The sequence below is a fragment of the Epinephelus fuscoguttatus genome, linkage group LG18, assembly GCF_011397635.1.
Source record: "Epinephelus fuscoguttatus linkage group LG18, E.fuscoguttatus.final_Chr_v1".
NCBI lineage: Eukaryota > Metazoa > Chordata > Actinopteri > Perciformes > Serranidae > Epinephelus > Epinephelus fuscoguttatus.
In genome coordinates this window covers 5314391-5332056 of record NC_064769.1, presented here as the reverse complement: position 1 = coordinate 5332056, position 17666 = coordinate 5314391, and the positions used below count along the sequence as shown (strand labels likewise).

At 39.8% G+C, this 17666-nt stretch overlaps 1 protein-coding gene across 1 annotated transcript in view; it reads right to left on the bottom strand.

Annotated features, from left to right (window-relative positions):
• Positions 1 to 2433: 2433 nt before the first annotated feature.
• slc25a25b (solute carrier family 25 member 25b) overlaps positions 2434 to 17666 on the bottom strand; it is a 34085-nt gene continuing 18852 nt past the window's right edge. Inside the window, exons 3-10 of the mRNA XM_049604058.1 lie at positions 17240 to 17327; positions 15014 to 15125; positions 13163 to 13321; positions 12867 to 13019; positions 12665 to 12772; positions 12065 to 12232; positions 10213 to 10363; positions 2434 to 5641 (exon numbers count right to left, since the gene is read on the bottom strand). Of these exons, the coding sequence (XP_049460015.1) occupies positions 5457 to 5641; positions 10213 to 10363; positions 12065 to 12232; positions 12665 to 12772; positions 12867 to 13019; positions 13163 to 13321; positions 15014 to 15125; positions 17240 to 17327 (1124 nt within the window). The 3' untranslated portion in view covers positions 2434 to 5456. The remainder of the gene's footprint in view (positions 5642 to 10212; positions 10364 to 12064; positions 12233 to 12664; positions 12773 to 12866; positions 13020 to 13162; positions 13322 to 15013; positions 15126 to 17239; positions 17328 to 17666) is intronic.

Below are 17666 nucleotides of genomic sequence, written 5' to 3'. Positions count from 1 at the left end.
CCCCCATCACACCTGTCATGTACACACTTTCCTTTCTCAGCATTGTTGACCTAATCACAGGAGTAGGCCAATACTTTTTTATATACCACTAAATGAACATAAATTCAAATTAAAAAATAAATAAAAATACTGATCCTATGGTTAAAGGTAAAGATGAAGTGGTTACAGCAGTGGCAGTATCATTGCCTACTAATAGTTGTAAAAAAAAAAAAATCTTTACAAAAACATGACAGATTATATTTTCCCACCAAATTGTTAATTTCATTACATGTAAACTGACTTCATCCATATGGTTTCTGCTGGGATTTTTCCACTTCAACACTACTCCCTTTAAATCCTCTGATTTTGGTTTAATACAGGCCCAGTGTTTAGGGACTGTTCTTTTTTTGTCAGAGGAATGGAGTTGCTGGCTGTGACTTAATTTTTGTTTCTTTTTTTTTTTTTTTTACCCTTCCCAAGCTACAACTATTTTTCTTTGAGCTCCCCTGGAGTGTTGGGGAAAATGACCCTCCCTTCACCATGAACAGACCCTAACCATAACTTTTTATATTCATAGTAGGGCTGTCAAAATAATGTCTTAATTTTGATTAATTTATCAGAGAAAAAAATAACACATTAAAAAATTAACACTGAATAATTGCGTTCCATGTTGCCCTTTGACCCAGAGCGTCACTGAAGGCCACACATGATGAAGGCAGATGAGGGTTGGGGCTGAAGCCTATCCTAGCTGATATTGGGCAAGAGGCGGGGTACACCCTGGACAGGTCACCAGACTACTACATGGCTGACACATAGAGACAGACAAACATTCACGCTCACATTCATACCTACGGCCAATTACTTTACAATTACTTTCACCAATTACTTTAACCTGCATGTCTTGGACTGTTGGAGGAAGCCGAAAAACAGCCACGCTGACACAGGGAGAACATGCTAACTCCACATTGAAGTGCCCCAGTGTGAGGGGTCACACACAGACTTCTTGTGCCAGAAAAGAAGGAGATGAAAGAGGGATGGGAGACATTTCCTTCCAAACCTGTGATTTAGGATCAGCACTCAAATGAGCAAATGTAAACCATCATCTGTTCTCCACCTGCTACAAAGACACAGTGTGATTTCAAAAGCAGACGGTCACAAGCAGAAAGTCCATCATGTGAGACTGCAGTTCTACTAGAGATATACAGACAGGACAGCATGCTGGTTTGTCTTTTAATGAATGCCTCCTTCCTTTTATTACAATACTTTCCACAACATATATTTAATTTAATATGATGAGATCCTGCTCAGATTGTTCTTCTCACTGCCCAACGTGTTTATTCTTCATTATAGTCAGCTGAGGTTTTGCCTCAGCAGTGTTTGCAGCTGACATGTACAGTGTCTCTTTATCCTATACTGCATAAACTGCTGCTGCTGAGAAAACAGACAGTGTCACCAGAGGAATCTTTGTACAGGGACCCAAAGAGTTCAAAAGCAAATAAATAAAATGAACAGTAATATGAATAAATTTGGCAAAATATATACATGAAATAATGAAAAACTCATCTAATTATTATGAAATCAGTAATACTTTTTAAAATGATTTTACATTACTTTATAATGTAATTTTTCACAAGTGTTTCCATCACCCCCCTAACCTGTGAGCCAATCACATGCCCCTGTCTCTTAAGCAAGCCCACCTGAACACCTGCTACCAGATTTAGTCAGTTAGCTCCTAGAGATAGAACAACAGTCCTTAAGTATGTTAATGAAAAACTAGAATTACTGCCTTGTGGTTGTATGCCTCAGTGCACCAGTAAAGTTTCTCTTACAGTTTACATCCATGTCTGTGAAAACACGGATGCTTCACACACATCTTCCTCTCTACAGAACAGAGGGTCTATAAAATCAGCACAGTTTCAACGTGGACATCCAAGATTAGTGTCACCAATTCAGTATCTGATCAAGTGTCTCCCCTTCTGTTCCTGAGATATGACAGTGAGTGTTTTTGCAGAACATCAAATTAATAATTCAAATTGGATATTTGTGCAAAATTTGAAGAAATTCCCTCAAGGTGTTTCTGAGATATTATGTTCACAAGAATGAGACATACAAGGTCACAGTGACCTTGACCTTTGACCACCAAAATCTAATAATTGTTGAGTTCAATTTGATGTCTCTGCTAAATTCAAAGAAATTCCCTTGAGGCATTTTTGAGATATTGGGCTCTCAAGAACAGGACAGACGGACAACCTAAAACCATAATGCCTCTGGCCACACTTATCGCCAATGCGGAGACATAAAAAAATCTATGTGGCTGCTGCTGTAAACAAACACTGGACACAGACACAGTTATTAAACTGTGTCTGTGTTAAACATTAAAATAAAAACAGATCTTGAAAAAGGGAATTTTTAAAAACGTCTAATAAAATAAAAATGAATGATGACAAAACATTTCATATTAATGAGTTGTGTTTTAATAATTTCTTCAATTATTTCACAAAATGTTGGTTCGATTAAATAGTTTACACAATTTATTCATATGATTTTTATTTTTTTTTTCTGTTTAAGTCAGAACTGAACACTTTGGGCTTCCATATATGTGAGGCTTTGAATTTTCAACCATATCAGAGTTGCCTCTAGCTCTCAAAAACAAACCAGATTATCACCTCTTTTATTTTAAGAAGATACCTAATGTTATATAATCAACACAAGTAATAGATAACAAATTCAGTCATGAATCCTCTTTTGTAAAAATAAATACATAAATACATCAATAAAAAAAAAGAAAAAAAGACAAACAGGAATTAAAGCAGAGTACCTTAAAGTGCATTCAACGCTCCACAGACTCCACCTCCTCTAGTGTTTAAGTGCATTTATGTAAGGGAGGCACACAAGGCACTCATGGGAATCTGTGTCTCATGTGACACAGGAATCAGTCAGGCTGAGAGTGCTGCCTCTGCTCCGATATCCTGCCACGTAACTTAAAGGACTATTTATTGACATCATACAAGAATGGTAAATGTCTTTAGCCAACAATCCTGTGAAATATTCCTTCCAGCTGATAATGCAATGACATATATCCTGGTGGCTCATGTTTAATCTATGGAAAGGGAAAATGGTATAAACATGAACATATTATAACTGATAGACTACAGGAATTAAGGAGGTTTGTCGCACAGAGGCCTCTGTACACATTTTTAGGAGGAATACTACCATACAAATGTCTAACTGTTATTACTGAAAAGATAAGAAAGCACTGAAACCTGTCATGGACGCTGATGGAGTGTACTGTGTCAACTTAAGCAGTTGGTAATACGACACAAGTTTTGGGATCAGATATTTCCTATGTGAGAACCCACAATCAGTCCCTTAGCAATACTGCCTCAGTGTAACACTGTTAAAGGAATAGTTGAAATTTTTTGAAGTAGGGTTGTATGGGGTACTTATCCATCTTCATTGTATTACCTACAGTCCATGTCAGATGGCACGCTCCCTGTTTGGAGAAGCAGGCTGGAGGAACACCACAGAAGCTAAATTATGTTCTGCTGTGGACTGGGGCAACAGTAAAGCGTATTTTTTACACTTAGAAAAGGCCTGCTGCAAAAAATCAATATGAGTTTAAGTAGATGCAATATTGAGAATATACTCAGCGCTTTACCTTGCTGTCAAACAGCTCCTTAGTTAAGCACTACACTTCTCAACCGTAGAACTTTGGTATTCCTGTGCATGTTTCTCTTTAAGCCCATTCAGTCCCTCTACAAAAGTTCTTCTGTATACTGTGGTTCATAAAGGTATCCTCCTTTCTCTGCAGTAACAGTAGTTTCTCGTTGCTATCACAGTCTGTCAGGGTATATTTTCTTGTATTTGCTGTCTCATCCACAATCCGCTAAAAGTCTGACGGAACCGCCAATATGTGGCTGTACTACAGTGCGTATGAATACGGAAGCTCTAGGGTTGAGAAACTGTAGTGGCAAAGGAAAGCGCAGTCTGACAGCAAGGTAGAGCAGTGAAAATATTTTTAATGTAGCACCAACTTAACCTGATATTGATTTGTTTTTAGGTGGCTAAAATACGTTTTGCTGCTGCCCCCCTCTGGAGCAGAACATTCTTAAGCTTCAGTGTCGGTACTCCAGCCTGCTTCTCCAAACTGGGGGCGTACCTGCCGCCATTTACTGGGGGTAATGCGCTGATGATGGATAAATTCCTCATACTTCAAAAAAATCTGAACGATCCCTTTAAACGAGACATGTATAGCTGCAGACACATTCCATTTCCATTTGACCATACAAACCCCGTCCACCACTGGTACAAGACACACCCACCAACACAACAGCTATCTGAACCCTTTTACAACGTGATACTGAAGTGAACAAGTATGTAACAATAATTCACTTTATATTTCATGGTACATGAAGGTGTGATTCATGTTATAAGAAATGAGATGTAACCCCTCCCATTACCCTTACCCTAACCGGCACTCTTTTAACCTAACACTTCACAATTGCTAATTGCTAACTTAGCATTTTTGTCGGGGCTTCTCCTTCACGGCCAAGGGTTGGAGGGGGCTGATCGTGAACTGACATGTAGGTTTGGTGCGCGAGTCATGTCGCCAGTGAGCGGGTCACAAAGCTGCTCCAGCTAGAGTTATACCTACATGCTTTAAACACAAAGTTAAGTTTAATTACATCATCAGGAGATATCTTAGTTGTTTACTACTTTTTTTTGCTCCATAAAGCACCTGACTGAATGGAAGTAAATGTCTTTAAAGCAGCTGAAGAAGCAGTGAACCTTGGGAAACAAAAGGAAATTCATTCTTTCATTATCCTGTGAATGCCACATTAACAGAGTGTGGGAGGTGTCATGGAGAAAAAAAAAAACAAACCCTGAACAAATTCTTGGTCTTGCTTTCGTAATTTGTGTATATGAATTAGTTAAGCCCAGTTAACCTATATGGCTACTGCCTATTTTTAATTAAGCAGTGACCTTTTGACTTTGTTTAGGCTGTGAGAGAGAAGACAAAGCTGGAAAGCTAACATGATATTAAATGGAGACCAAGAATTAGGTTCAAAGAGTTTATGATCAGTCTTAGCAAAGCCCTTCAAGACAAAGAGTCATTCATTGTCAGTATACTGGTACCCCAGTAAGCTACCTCAATTAATTCAATGTAAACTTTTGCCTTCGTCATCCAGGATGAACAGGTGATAAACACTCCTGGATTCCATGAAGACACATTTAAATAAGAGCAACTTCAGGTGCTTCAGTCAAGCCTGTCTGCATCAGTCTCTCTGCTTTCAAGCTCTCCCTCCCCTTAATCCACATTAATTCACATTTAAACCCTGGAATTTCATCATTTGATTTCAATATGTTGAATGTCAGCTGCTCTTTTCTTCTGGCCAAATGCAGTAAATCTTCAGCTAAAAGAAAAGCAAAGGAAACAAAATAAACCTTTGGCCACTCTTGATATCCTCCCTCCCTCCTCACTTTGACTGGACCCCCAGGGTGATCTTGAGATACTCGTAGACCACATAGCTGATGCTGACAGATGGGATGACCTTCATGAAGTTGGGTGCCAGGCCCCGGTAGAGTCCCTTGGGCCCCTCGGTCCTGATGATGTGTCTGAACAGGGCCGTCATGTTCATCTGAGGGCCTCCTTCCAGGGTAGCTGAGGGAAACAGAGGAAGATAGGCTCATCCAACACTACACCATACACCAACCTACTCACTTGTTGACTTCTGCAGTGCCAGATACATTAATCTAAACATAAGAACATCATTAGCCACCTATTAAAGACGCTTCAATCCTGATTTTTAAGTCACAAGAAAATGTGCAAAAACTTTAAGGAGTTGCTGCCACCACATTTATTGTTTCCAGGTAAGGGGGACAGCAGCTGCTAGGAAATTTCAAATTTAGAGAAAAAGGGGTCAACAGACAAAACACATGGCCTATGTAAACAGTGCTGTTATGAGATAAAACATAGTGTAACGTTACCTTCATGGATGGCAACTCAATCTGCTACCTTCTCACTACAGCAATGGAAGCAACTCTGTTTAAACAATGTTTGGCTGAAAAAAAACGTACAGTCAGGCTGAAATTCAAACGTGCTGCTCTGTCAGGTGATGCAGTCTGCTAGCCTTCAGGTTAATTTATGCAATATAAACATGCTTAAGCTAATAATGAGTGACTAGCTAGAAACTATTGTTTTGTCCATGATCCTTGACAGTTATTACTGAGTTGAATGTGATACCTTTGTTAAATGATCTTGTTGTTTTATGGCTGTTGAAGGAAGTCTGCCTTCAGGCCTTTAAGCCAGATAGCCCTGTTTTATGAGAAAGATGATGGTTTGGGTTAAAATGAAAAGATTTCTTCCAGAAAGGTCTCTCTGGCAGAAAGCCCTGAAGGTTAACTTATCCCATGTGCTGTTTTATGTGTGTTAGTGGAGTCAATTTAAAGTAAACATTGCTGCACTTATTATTTATGTGTTGTTTTATCTTTTATGGTCAAAAAAAAGAGAAAGGGGTGGTAGCTTCTTCTGTAACAGACTGCGTTAAACAGGCATATAATGCCATTTCATATCAGTCGCAGGCCCCTGAATCACATCGAAACAAACTTGTATCGTGGCAGACTTTGTAATATCTACAAATATCATATTGTCCAAAGAATCGATATAATATCGTTTTGTGATGAAACTGGTGATTTACACTCCTAGCTGCTGCTCTCCTGAGCTTGCATGGCTTGTTACTGCTGCTGTTTTGAGTTAATGATGGAACAAGAGAATCCACACTGAGGAAAATGAAACAGGTGCTAATTTTACTGTCAGAGTTCCCCATACTATACATACCCGCTTTTGTTACCTCTAGGCTGGATTACTGTAACTCTCTGTTATCAGGTAGCTCTAGTAAGTCCTTAAAAACTCTCCAGCTAATTCAGAATGCAGCGCCACGTGCACTAACAGGAACTAAGAAACGAGATCATATTTCTCCTGTTTTAGCTTCTCTGCACTGGCTCCCTGTAAAATCCAGAATTGAATTTAAAATCCTACTGTTAACTTATAAAGCTCTAAATGGTCAAGCTCCGTCATATCTTAGAGAGCTCATAGTGCCATATTATCCCACCAGAACACTGCGCTCTGAGAACGCAGGGTTACTCGTGGTCCCTAAAGTCTCCAAAAGTAGATCAGGAGCCAGAGCCTTCACCTATCAGGCTCCTCTCCTGTGGAATCATCTTCCTGTTACGGTCCGGGAGGCAGACACCGTCTCCACATTTAAGACTAGACTTAAGACTTTCCTCTTTGATAAAGCTTATAGTTAGGGCTGGCTCAGGCTTGCCCTGTACCAGCCCCTAGTTAGGCTGACTTAGGCCTAGTCTGCCGGAGGACCCCCCTATAATACACCGGGCACCTTCTCTCCTTCTCTCTCTCTCTCTCTCTCTCTCTGGTATTCTATTACTGCATCTTGCTAACTCGGCCATTCTGGATGTCACTAACTCGGCTTCTTCTCTGGAGCCTTTGTGCTCCACTGTCTCTCAGATTAACTCATATCGCAGCCTGGACAGCGTGACGTGTGTGGTTGTGCTGCTGCCGTGGTCCTGCCAGATGCCTCCTGCTGCTGCCATCATTAGTCATTAGTCATACTTCTACTGTTATTGTACACGACTATTGTCACACATGTATACTGCCAGATATTAATACATACTTTCAACATATTGTACCACAGTAGCCAGAACTATAACTATAATATTATTACTTTCAATAATGTTGTAAGCTACTGTCATTACCTGCATCTCTCTCTCTCTCTCTCTCTCTCTCTCTCTCTCTCTGTCTCATTGTGTCATACGGATTACTGTTAATTTATTATGCTGATCTGTTCTGTACGACATCTATTGCACGTCTGTCCGTCCTGGAAGAGGGATCCCTCCTCAGTTGCTCTTCCTGAGGTTTCTACCGTTTTTTTTCCCCGTTAAAGGGTTTTTTTGGGGGAGTTTTTCCTTATCCGCTGCGAGGGTCATAAGGACAGAGGGATGTCGTATGCTGTAAAGCCCTGTGAGGCAAATTGTGATTTGTGATATTGGGCTGTATAAATAAAATTGATTGATTGATTGATACCCAAATGTTAATAATATTAGTTAAACCTACAATATTAACCATGTCATATTGTTGAACACTTCCCTTTATTTAAGCCACTGTGTTACATGATAAGGTTAGCAGCAGCCACAAAGAACTTATCAGACAAATTCAGAAAATATCTTCAAACACATGAGCTCAGAATTACTAAGCCAACCAGAAAAGAGCTTAATTATGAACTGGAATTATTCATTTATGGATTGGTTTATTTAACAGGGAGAGAGCACATATTAAAGATTGCTGTAAATGCCACAGAATTAGTCAGCTATTTTCTATCACTAATACTGCAGATTAAATGAATTAACTGAAGCTATTCAACTTTATGAAAATATGATTTGTTATATCTGTGGCTGTTCTCTTGTCATCTGATTCCACTGTAACAATCATTCTATCAACTAAATCCACTCGCTGTCTTTAAGGCACTTTAAGCCAATTTAATTCAAATTCAAATCCCAAATCTCTAAACTAGTTGAAAGGTCAAGTATTTTTACACCTCACTAAAATGGTTGTGCATGAAAACAAATGGTGAAACACTTGATGCTTGATACCTCATGTAGTGGAAACAAATAAATGTAGCTATAATGTTGATTTTATCCCCTTTTGTATAACACTCAGTGTTCTGTCCTGTTGAGGTTAAGAGCTGAAACAGTATAATTGTACAGTGGTCTGTAATATCATGGCCTCAGTACCAGCAAATAATTGGCTTTAGATTGGACAAAAAGTGAACTAAATTTAATTATTTAAATAAGAAAATAAAGAAAATGGACCTAATGCAAGAACCACTTGTACCAATAGAATCAGTCTTCATTGGCACGTACATGTAATTTAAGAGGACTTATGGAATTTAGCAGTTTTCTTGTGGGACGCTTTTATGAATGAAAAAAGAAACCTTACATGGCAGTGTAGGGGGCTTTTTGTATGGTAACGATAAAATCTGATTAACTGAAACCTTCTCATGAACCAGTGACATTCAAGTTGAAACTAGTGCTGGGCAATATACTGGTTTATTTTCCACGTGATAGGAATTTTTAGCGTTATACCACTGCATAGTGCTATACAGGTGCTAGACTGCGTTAGTAAACAGGAAAGAGCACTATAGTAATGACACACTGTGTGAAATGAGAGAGGGGACCATTATCAATTGCACACCCTTCTTACTAATCGTTATAACTTAAGAACAAAGCAAATATTAACCCACACTAACTCTCTGAAAGTGGGAATCCCCATGGCACACAACAAGTGACAATACACTATTTGTAACTTTAAAAACTGTACATTTACAGAATTAGTCTGCAGAACAGCATGCTGGGTATAGCTCACCAGCTAGCTAGTTAGCAGTCTGTTAACAACTGGAAGAAGCTGCAGTGCATTAAGGGGAACAGAAAAGAGAGGAGGAGGATGAAGAAAGAGATGCACCGGAAGACCTTGTGCACAAGAGAGAAGCATTAGTTTGTCGGGCTGCTGTTGTTGCCAGTGACGGTAACACCAGTAACTTAATTCATCATCATCTCAGGAGGAAACGTGTATTGAAATACGCAGTTATGGGGGCGGATTCAAGGCTGTCAGTTGCGCCAATGAAACGGCGAAACCAAAGCATCAGACATCTATTGTAGCGGCATTTGCTCAAGACACTGCATGTGGCAGTAAAAGCAAGCAGAGGAGCGACATTACAAACGTAATAACAGTCCACCTATGCACAGACATGGTCCCTCTACAGCCAGTCAAGAAGGAGGAGCTCAGAGCAATGATTAAAACACTGTATTCCAGGTATGTCTTCACAGAGTGAAAATATTTGATCATCACGTGCATTAACGTTTGGCTTGTTTCTTACTTATACAGTAGAATTCTTGAAAAATATCTCTTTAAATACTTAAATACTTTAAGTGTATACCTTTATTATGGCTCATTCTACTGTCAGGAATACATCAAATATAAAAACATTTTAACATCATCATGTACAGGCTTTGATCATCATTCTAACCAATCATTCTAATAAACTGACCAACTACTGAGTAATCAAAGAACTGAGGTGTACTTCAAACCCATTATCATATCTTTATGTCCTTTTCATAGACAGCAACTGTACAGTGCAACAGTGTTCTGTAATCACCTACCTTGTGCCTGCATTCGAGTCCTGACCAGGGCCAATGGGTAGCTGGCCAGCTGGCCACACGTGCTTGAAGTGGTGCCACAAGCCAGGAGCACAAACACTCCTGGATCAGCACTGTCTGTGGCAAAGCGTTGCAGCCAGGAATTCTTCAGAGTCTGACAGACGAGAAGAGAGCAAAGGTGTCAGAGTGAACTAAAAACTAGAATTACCACCTCGTGTTTGTATGCCTCTACCAACCAGTCAAGTTTCAGACATGACTATGGATGTTGCAGCAAAGAAGTTACAAATTCTAAATCATCGATGCTTCACACACATCTTCCCCCCAACAGCACAAAAGACCTATACACATTTTCAAGGTGGACACCCAAGATTAGTGTCACCAGTTCAGTATTTGACCATTGTCTCCCTTTCTGTTCCTGAGATATGATGTTAAGCAATGGCCAGAGAAATGTTTTTGCATAACTTTATGATGTCACAGTGAAGCAGGCCTTTGACCTTTTGGATGTAAAATGTCATCAATTCATCATTTCATTCTTTTAGACATTTGTGTGAAATTTTGTCATGTTTAGTGTATGAATTCTTAAGTTATGACCAAAAACATATTTTTTGAGGTGACAGTGATATTGACCTTTGACCACCAAACTCTAATCAGTTTATGGTTGAGTCCAAGTTGACATTTGTGCCAAAATGGAGGAAATTTCCTCAAGGCCTTTTTGAGATATTAGCCCCGTTTCCATCAAACACTTTTGGTATAATACCTTTGGAACCAAAAGTGACCCTTCAGATGTGGTACTAGGTCCGATTAGCATTTCCACCACAAACAGTACTCTTAAATGTGGGCGGGAATGCTGTTACTCACTGCTCTGTCCAGCACTTGCTGTATTTCCTCATCACCAGTTACACAGACAGAAATCTGCACCTCATTTATCGTCCACAGAACAAGTTACACACCAACATTTTTAGAGCAAAGACGAAGAGGCTGCAGTGAAAGTATCTCAAAGGGAAATTTAAAAATAGTGGATTTGTAATGCGTGAGGATTAGAATATATGCAGTTCACATAATCTGGTCAAATTTTATTTATTTTTTTCTAACGCTTGAATATCCACTCAATACTAAAAGTGTATGTCAAAGAGAGACAATAAAAACTAATGGAATGGTCAAACTTGTCATATTTAAGGTGTGCTGATGGATTCACGTCATCAACATGTGCATCAAGTAACATTAAATGTAAACGTTCCACCTTAAAAGTTGCCTGTAGTCAGCCCAGTGAATTATTTTTTCCCAGTCTACAGCTGCTGTGAGAGGCAGGAAAACATCCTTTCATTTTATAGTTATAGTTTACTAATATAGTAAGACTTGCCACAGTATGAACAGTGGTTACATAAGCCTCAAACCAGCCACAACTCAGTCCTGAGCAAGAGCAACCGTCCTCTATTGACCAATAAAGGGACTGCTGTGTTTACAGGTCCACCTTTTAGTACCAGATCTGTGTGCTAGGTACCTGAACTGAGGGGTGACTAAAAATTGCGACGTAAGGAACAGTTCTATTGGTACCCTCCACAACTTTTCACAGTGGAAATGGAAATAGATGGATAGTCACAGTGACCTTGACCTTTGACCACTTAAGTCTAATCAGTTTATCTTTATCTCAGTTTATTTTTGAGTCCAAGTGGACCTTTGTGCCATATTTGAAGAAATTACCTTAAGGTGTTCCTAAGAAATTACCTTCACCAGTATGGGAGGTATGCATGTGCGTACGTACGAATGGATGGACAGACAACCTGAAAATATAATGCCTCCTGCCATGGTGCGGAGGCATAAAAAGAGAAGTTATCCCTTGACAACAAGCACACACCTCATAGACAGCAAGGTCGATGCCAGCGTAGGGGATGATGCCTAGCATGTTGGGGACATAGCCCTTGTAGAAAGCAGCCACGCCCTCCTTTTGAAAGATCTGTTTGGCACAATCCAAGATGCCCGAGTACTGGCCTGTCTTCCTCAGGGCTAACCGTGTCTTCAACACCTGAGTGGACAGGACGTGATGTAAGGCCTTCTGACAGATGAAAGAAACCACCACTTTGTTGTCCAAGAGTTGAAGAAAATCTTTCATACTTGAACAAAAATGGATTATTATCACACATATATGCCGTGCATTATCTTTCATAGAAAATTACGTTGTGTGTCATGAACCTCAGGTCTGTGAGTCTGAAGATCTGATTTCCTCCAGATAAGAGGTCACAGTACAGTTTCACATGATGGGTTCAAGGCTAAAAGTTAAAATGGGCAGTCAGTCACAAAACAAAGAGAATCCACTTGGACATTTCTTCATACAAATAGCATGAGTCATGAGTTGATGCCTAAAATTAACAGAATGAGTATAACCATTAAAATTACTTTTTAAGTAAGGTCTTACTTAAAAATTTGGTTTTAATCTATGTGTTATTTGGTCTCTCACCTCCATGGGGTAGATGCTGCTCTGAGCAATGGCTCCAGCCAGAGAGCCTGCCACCAGTCTTTCTGTGATGCCCAATGTCTCCTGGTTACTTCCAATTAATCGTTTTATCTGACAGACAGGACATTCTTTTTTTGTTAGCAGCAACAAAGTGTCAAAATGTGACAGGAATAAACGGCTAACTGGAGGCTGTATTGGTGCGTACCTGTTCATAGGCCATGAATTTAATAGCAGACTCGGGGGCAATTTTGATGACATTGATGCCGTTGCCTCGCCACAGTGACCTCACACCGCCTTCTCGGATCATCTGGACAAAGCCTCCAGTGATACGCATGCTGTTGCTCTTGGAAGCGTGAACCTGGGGAGGCCAGAAAGCAAACAAACAATGGGCATGTATTCACACTGACTGCTAATCCACTTCCTTTTGTACAGTTTGTCGATAATAAAAACGTTCCTGCTTGAGAGTACTCCCTAATTCATCAGCAGTGTCTTGTGCTTTACCTGCATGAGTACTTTAAGCCTGTCCAGAGGTGCTGTGCAGGTTCGAGACACAGCACCAGCTCCTCCTCCAGCCACTAGGTGTCGCCACCACATTCCTGTTTTCTTTTCTTCTGCTGTGAACTCATCAGGCACCAACAAACTCTCCCCAACATCCAAGATCTGAGAAGGAAGCAGAGGGATTCAATTAATGATTGGCTTTCATGCAACTTCCTAAAACTTAACAGTGATAAAACTGAGGTTCTCTTTGTGGATATTAAATCTACTCTGGCTAAACCACACAGTTTGTCTCCAACCGCTGACAACTTCAAAGTCCATCCATCCCCTCAGGTTAAGAGTCTGGGTGTCATCCTGGACAGTACATTGTCCTTTGAGGCACACATCAGTAATGTTACTCATTCTGCATACTTTCATCTACGAAATATTAATCGTCTTCTCCTGTCACTTTAAACTCAGAGTGCTGCTATCCTCGATCATTCTTTGGTTACATCTCGTATTGATTATTGCAATACTGTCCTCTTTAGTCTCCCTCTCAAGTGTCTTCATAAACTCCAGTTGGTCCAGAATTCAGCCCCCCATATCTTTACCAGAACCCCCTCCACAGATCATATCACTCCCATTCTCCAGCACCTTCACTGGCTTCCTGTTAAATACTGCATCGATTTCAAGATTCTGCTTCTCACCTTTAGGGCCTTTCATAATCAAGCCCCTTCCAACCTGTCTGAAGTCCTTCATATCTAGACACCCTCCTGTACTCTTAGATCCTCTACTGCAATCCAACTCACCATGGGTTCAAGAGCCCTCAGCCACTCTGGCCCCTGCATCTGGAACTCTCTCTCTCCCATGACATCTGCAACATTGACTACCTTTCCACCATCAAATCCCATCTGAAAATGCACCTTTTCAAGCTGGCATATTCAGTCTGATTTACTGGTGACACACATATTGAGACTTGTGCTAATGGTGATTTTATAATAATGATAATATACCCATAAATATAATTATGATTTTTTTTGTCCAGTCATTTTATTAACTTTTACTGTATATTACTGAATTGTTTGATTTTATAATCTACGGATACATTGCTGCTCCTTCAAGCCAAAAAAAAAATAGAAGAAGTATGATCCAACTTGCACTATACCTTTATGAGTCCCTATAAAAGGTCTAGTGTGTAGGGATTCAGTGGCATCTAGTGGTGAAGTTGCAGAAGAGGACCGGCTCATATGCAAATATAAATAGCTCATTCTAAAGTAGGGAGATTTTCACGGAACGATAACCATCTCAGAAAATATTGCAGTTTTACGGTATCACAGTATTACAGAATTATTATCGTTATTTTCATCTGTCAGAATGACCCTTAAAGGAAGTAATATGTAAGGGTTATCTGTGGTTAAACAAACCTTTTATTATTATATTTGAAACTTGAAACCATTTTTTGATGGAAGTGTGTGTAAAAAGTCTCCTTTCTGAAAATAACTACAAAGTTGAGATTTTCTGTCCAGTTGCATTTTTTTTCAATACTGTAGATAAGCAAATGTACACTACCTATTCTTCTTAGATAACAAAAAACAACTATACTTAGTTTAAGGTGATTATACACTAATGACAATTAAATGCATTATATTACATTCCATTTATGCCAATCTATCTCCCTACACTGGACCTTTAATTTTTATTGAGTATTTTTATCATTTAAAGTAACAGTCTGGCAGCCATGTTGAATGTTTTGACTTCTTTGTCTGACGCATCGTCCACACAAATACACTATAATAGGAAAGATGAGACTTTGACTAGGGTTCTACTCTTAATGTTTGTTGCCCTTGCTTTGAAGCAGAGAGAAAGAGGAGTGTGTACCGTGGAGTGTTTCCAGTAGAGGATGATCTCGGGAATGTTGTCTGCTGGATGGAGGAGGTGATAATCTCGCCACTCGTTCCAGTCAATCGTCATTGTGCCATTTTTATCCATACTGGGGATGTGAAATACAAACTATTACAAATATGACCATTTTAAACATCAGAAAGGACAAGCTGTCAGCTCACATGCACTGTTACTTCTCAACAATGCTAACACTTGGTCTCATGGCTTCCTTTATGAGTTTATATGCATTCTGTTGTAGCAGGATGCTTTACTTGGGCACTCTGTATCACAACTGAGTCATAATCACAGCAGCTTTGTTTTGACAATGTGATAATTGTTGCATTTTTCATCTGAAAAATCTGAAAGGAAAAAAATTGCAGCTGGTAACTGAATTAGACAGATGAGGCAGCAATCAGGGTAGCACTGGCCGAGCAAGCAGACTATAGAAGCTACTACTTACTACAAGATAGGGGCCCAGATATGACCCCTCCTTATTCTGAGACCAGCCAGAGAGAGGAGACAGACAGACAGACAGACAGACAGACAGACAAACAGGAGGTTAGAGGAACTAAACAAATACTACTCCTAGATAAATAGAATAGCTCGATAGTTCACATGTGTAGTGACAAGCACTGTGGATGCTTTATGGATCAGTTAAAGTGATGGCTTTCTGTCATTCAGACGTAGGCTGCCATTATGTTAAAGGTATTCCTATTGATTCAAATGGGACAGGACAGTGAAGGAAAGAACCACAGCAGCAGCTGCTCCTCTCTGATCTGATCTGATCAGCTCTGCTTGACAGATCAGTTATCCATCCTGACAAACTGCTGCTGAGGAAAAAAAGAACTAATGGAGAACTCATTAACGAACAAAAACCTCAGAAGAAATGGGACACAGAATGATACAAAGAGACAGAAGTAATTAAAAGAAAAGACAAAAAAAACCAAAAAAAAAACAAAGTTTGCTGTCGCCTCACGTTTCCCTGCCCACTGTTGTCAGCTACCACCACACACACACTCATTCTGTGGGAAACAGTGATGCTTGCTTGATATTTAGCTGGTTTCCATTTTCCCATGTTTTTGTGTCTCGATCACTAATGGAGACAAGTTGGTCCAGTATTGAGCAAAAGGGCTGCAGTTGGCAGCCACAAAACAAGTTGCAATGTAACCACTCAGGGCATGTTTGCACTGTCAATGTATGTCCACTATAAGTGCTTGATTTTTACACTGACAGGCTCAGATTGTTATTCTAAGTGTCTGACAACATTATGTAAAGGATCCCTACAGAGAAAGACCTTTTGGTTAAAGCGTAAGATCCATTTTAGTTTAACCAGAAACAGCCCCAAAATCACAGTTGCCAAACTCAGCAGACAAACAGTAATTTCAGTGTGTATAGAGCCAGCATATTTATAGATTTTAATGGGTGACTTAATGGTTAATTTCAACCAGACCAGAGTTGCTGACTGTTAAAACAGTGGAAAGACAAACCAAAATGGCTTTTGTTAGTTGTATTTGTTTCTAATGAAGTTGGATTTATGATGATAAAATGACAAATGGAGTCTGGTGGATTTGGCAATAGCAATTTCGGCTCTGTTTCTAGTTAGACAAAGTTGTCAGACAATTAAAATAACAATCTGAGCTAGTAAGTGGCAAGCACTTTTATTGGACATACATTGACAGTGTCATATGCTCCCAGTGGTCATATTGCAGCCTGTTTCGATGCTGCCGGCTGCAGCCCTCTCTTAATGCTGGACCAGATTTGTTCCCATTAGTCACTTAGACACAAAAACATTGGAAAATAGTGTCCAGGTTGAAAAATACTGAACTTACCCTTTAAGAGACACATTTGCTACAGTGTTACTTAAAAGAAAGAATGTGATTAATCTCTGTGTATTTAGGATTGTGCTGCTGCAGCCTTTACGGTAACCTGTGAGAGACTAAAGAAAAGAGTGCCACTTTAACCTCATTAACAGATATGAGGAAAAAGTAGTCTGACTGTCACCTTACTGCTTTCTGTAGTTATTAAGAGGGAGTATACAATAGCCGCTGTGAATCAGATCACATGCGTTAAAATGTGACATGCACTACGCAAGAGAAAGAGATGGGAGACATCACAGAGACAGACAGACAGACAGACACACAGAGACACAGACACAGACACAGACTGAAAAAAATTGTGAATCTGTTCAGTTTGTGAATCTGGGGATCACAGCATTACTCTGACCTTTTAAGAATCTGCTCAGCCTGTTCCTCAGAGATGTTCACTCCCAGGTCACGCAGAGACTGCATGATTTCTTGTGAGTCGATCCGGCCTGCACCACAGAAAGAAATTAGTCATCAATTAATCAAACTTAAAGTCCACTAATTTTAGACATAGAGGTCAGTTTACTAGTGATGTAAAAGCAGTTGTATAATGTCTTGAATCTCTGGAGGAGCTTTGTCAAGTCTGAGAAAATAACCCTGATGATGAAATCAGGGTTATCTCGGCTTCATTATGAAATCTAGAAATCAATAACAGAAAGTCAGCATTACAAACTGAGGGAGAGAAGTTTGAAAGATGTGGGCATTCACCAGACAGGGATGGTCTTTAGATCTATGATCCTCCACCCAAACCCAATTCAGCCCATCCCGCAGCCAGGTTCCGGTCGGGC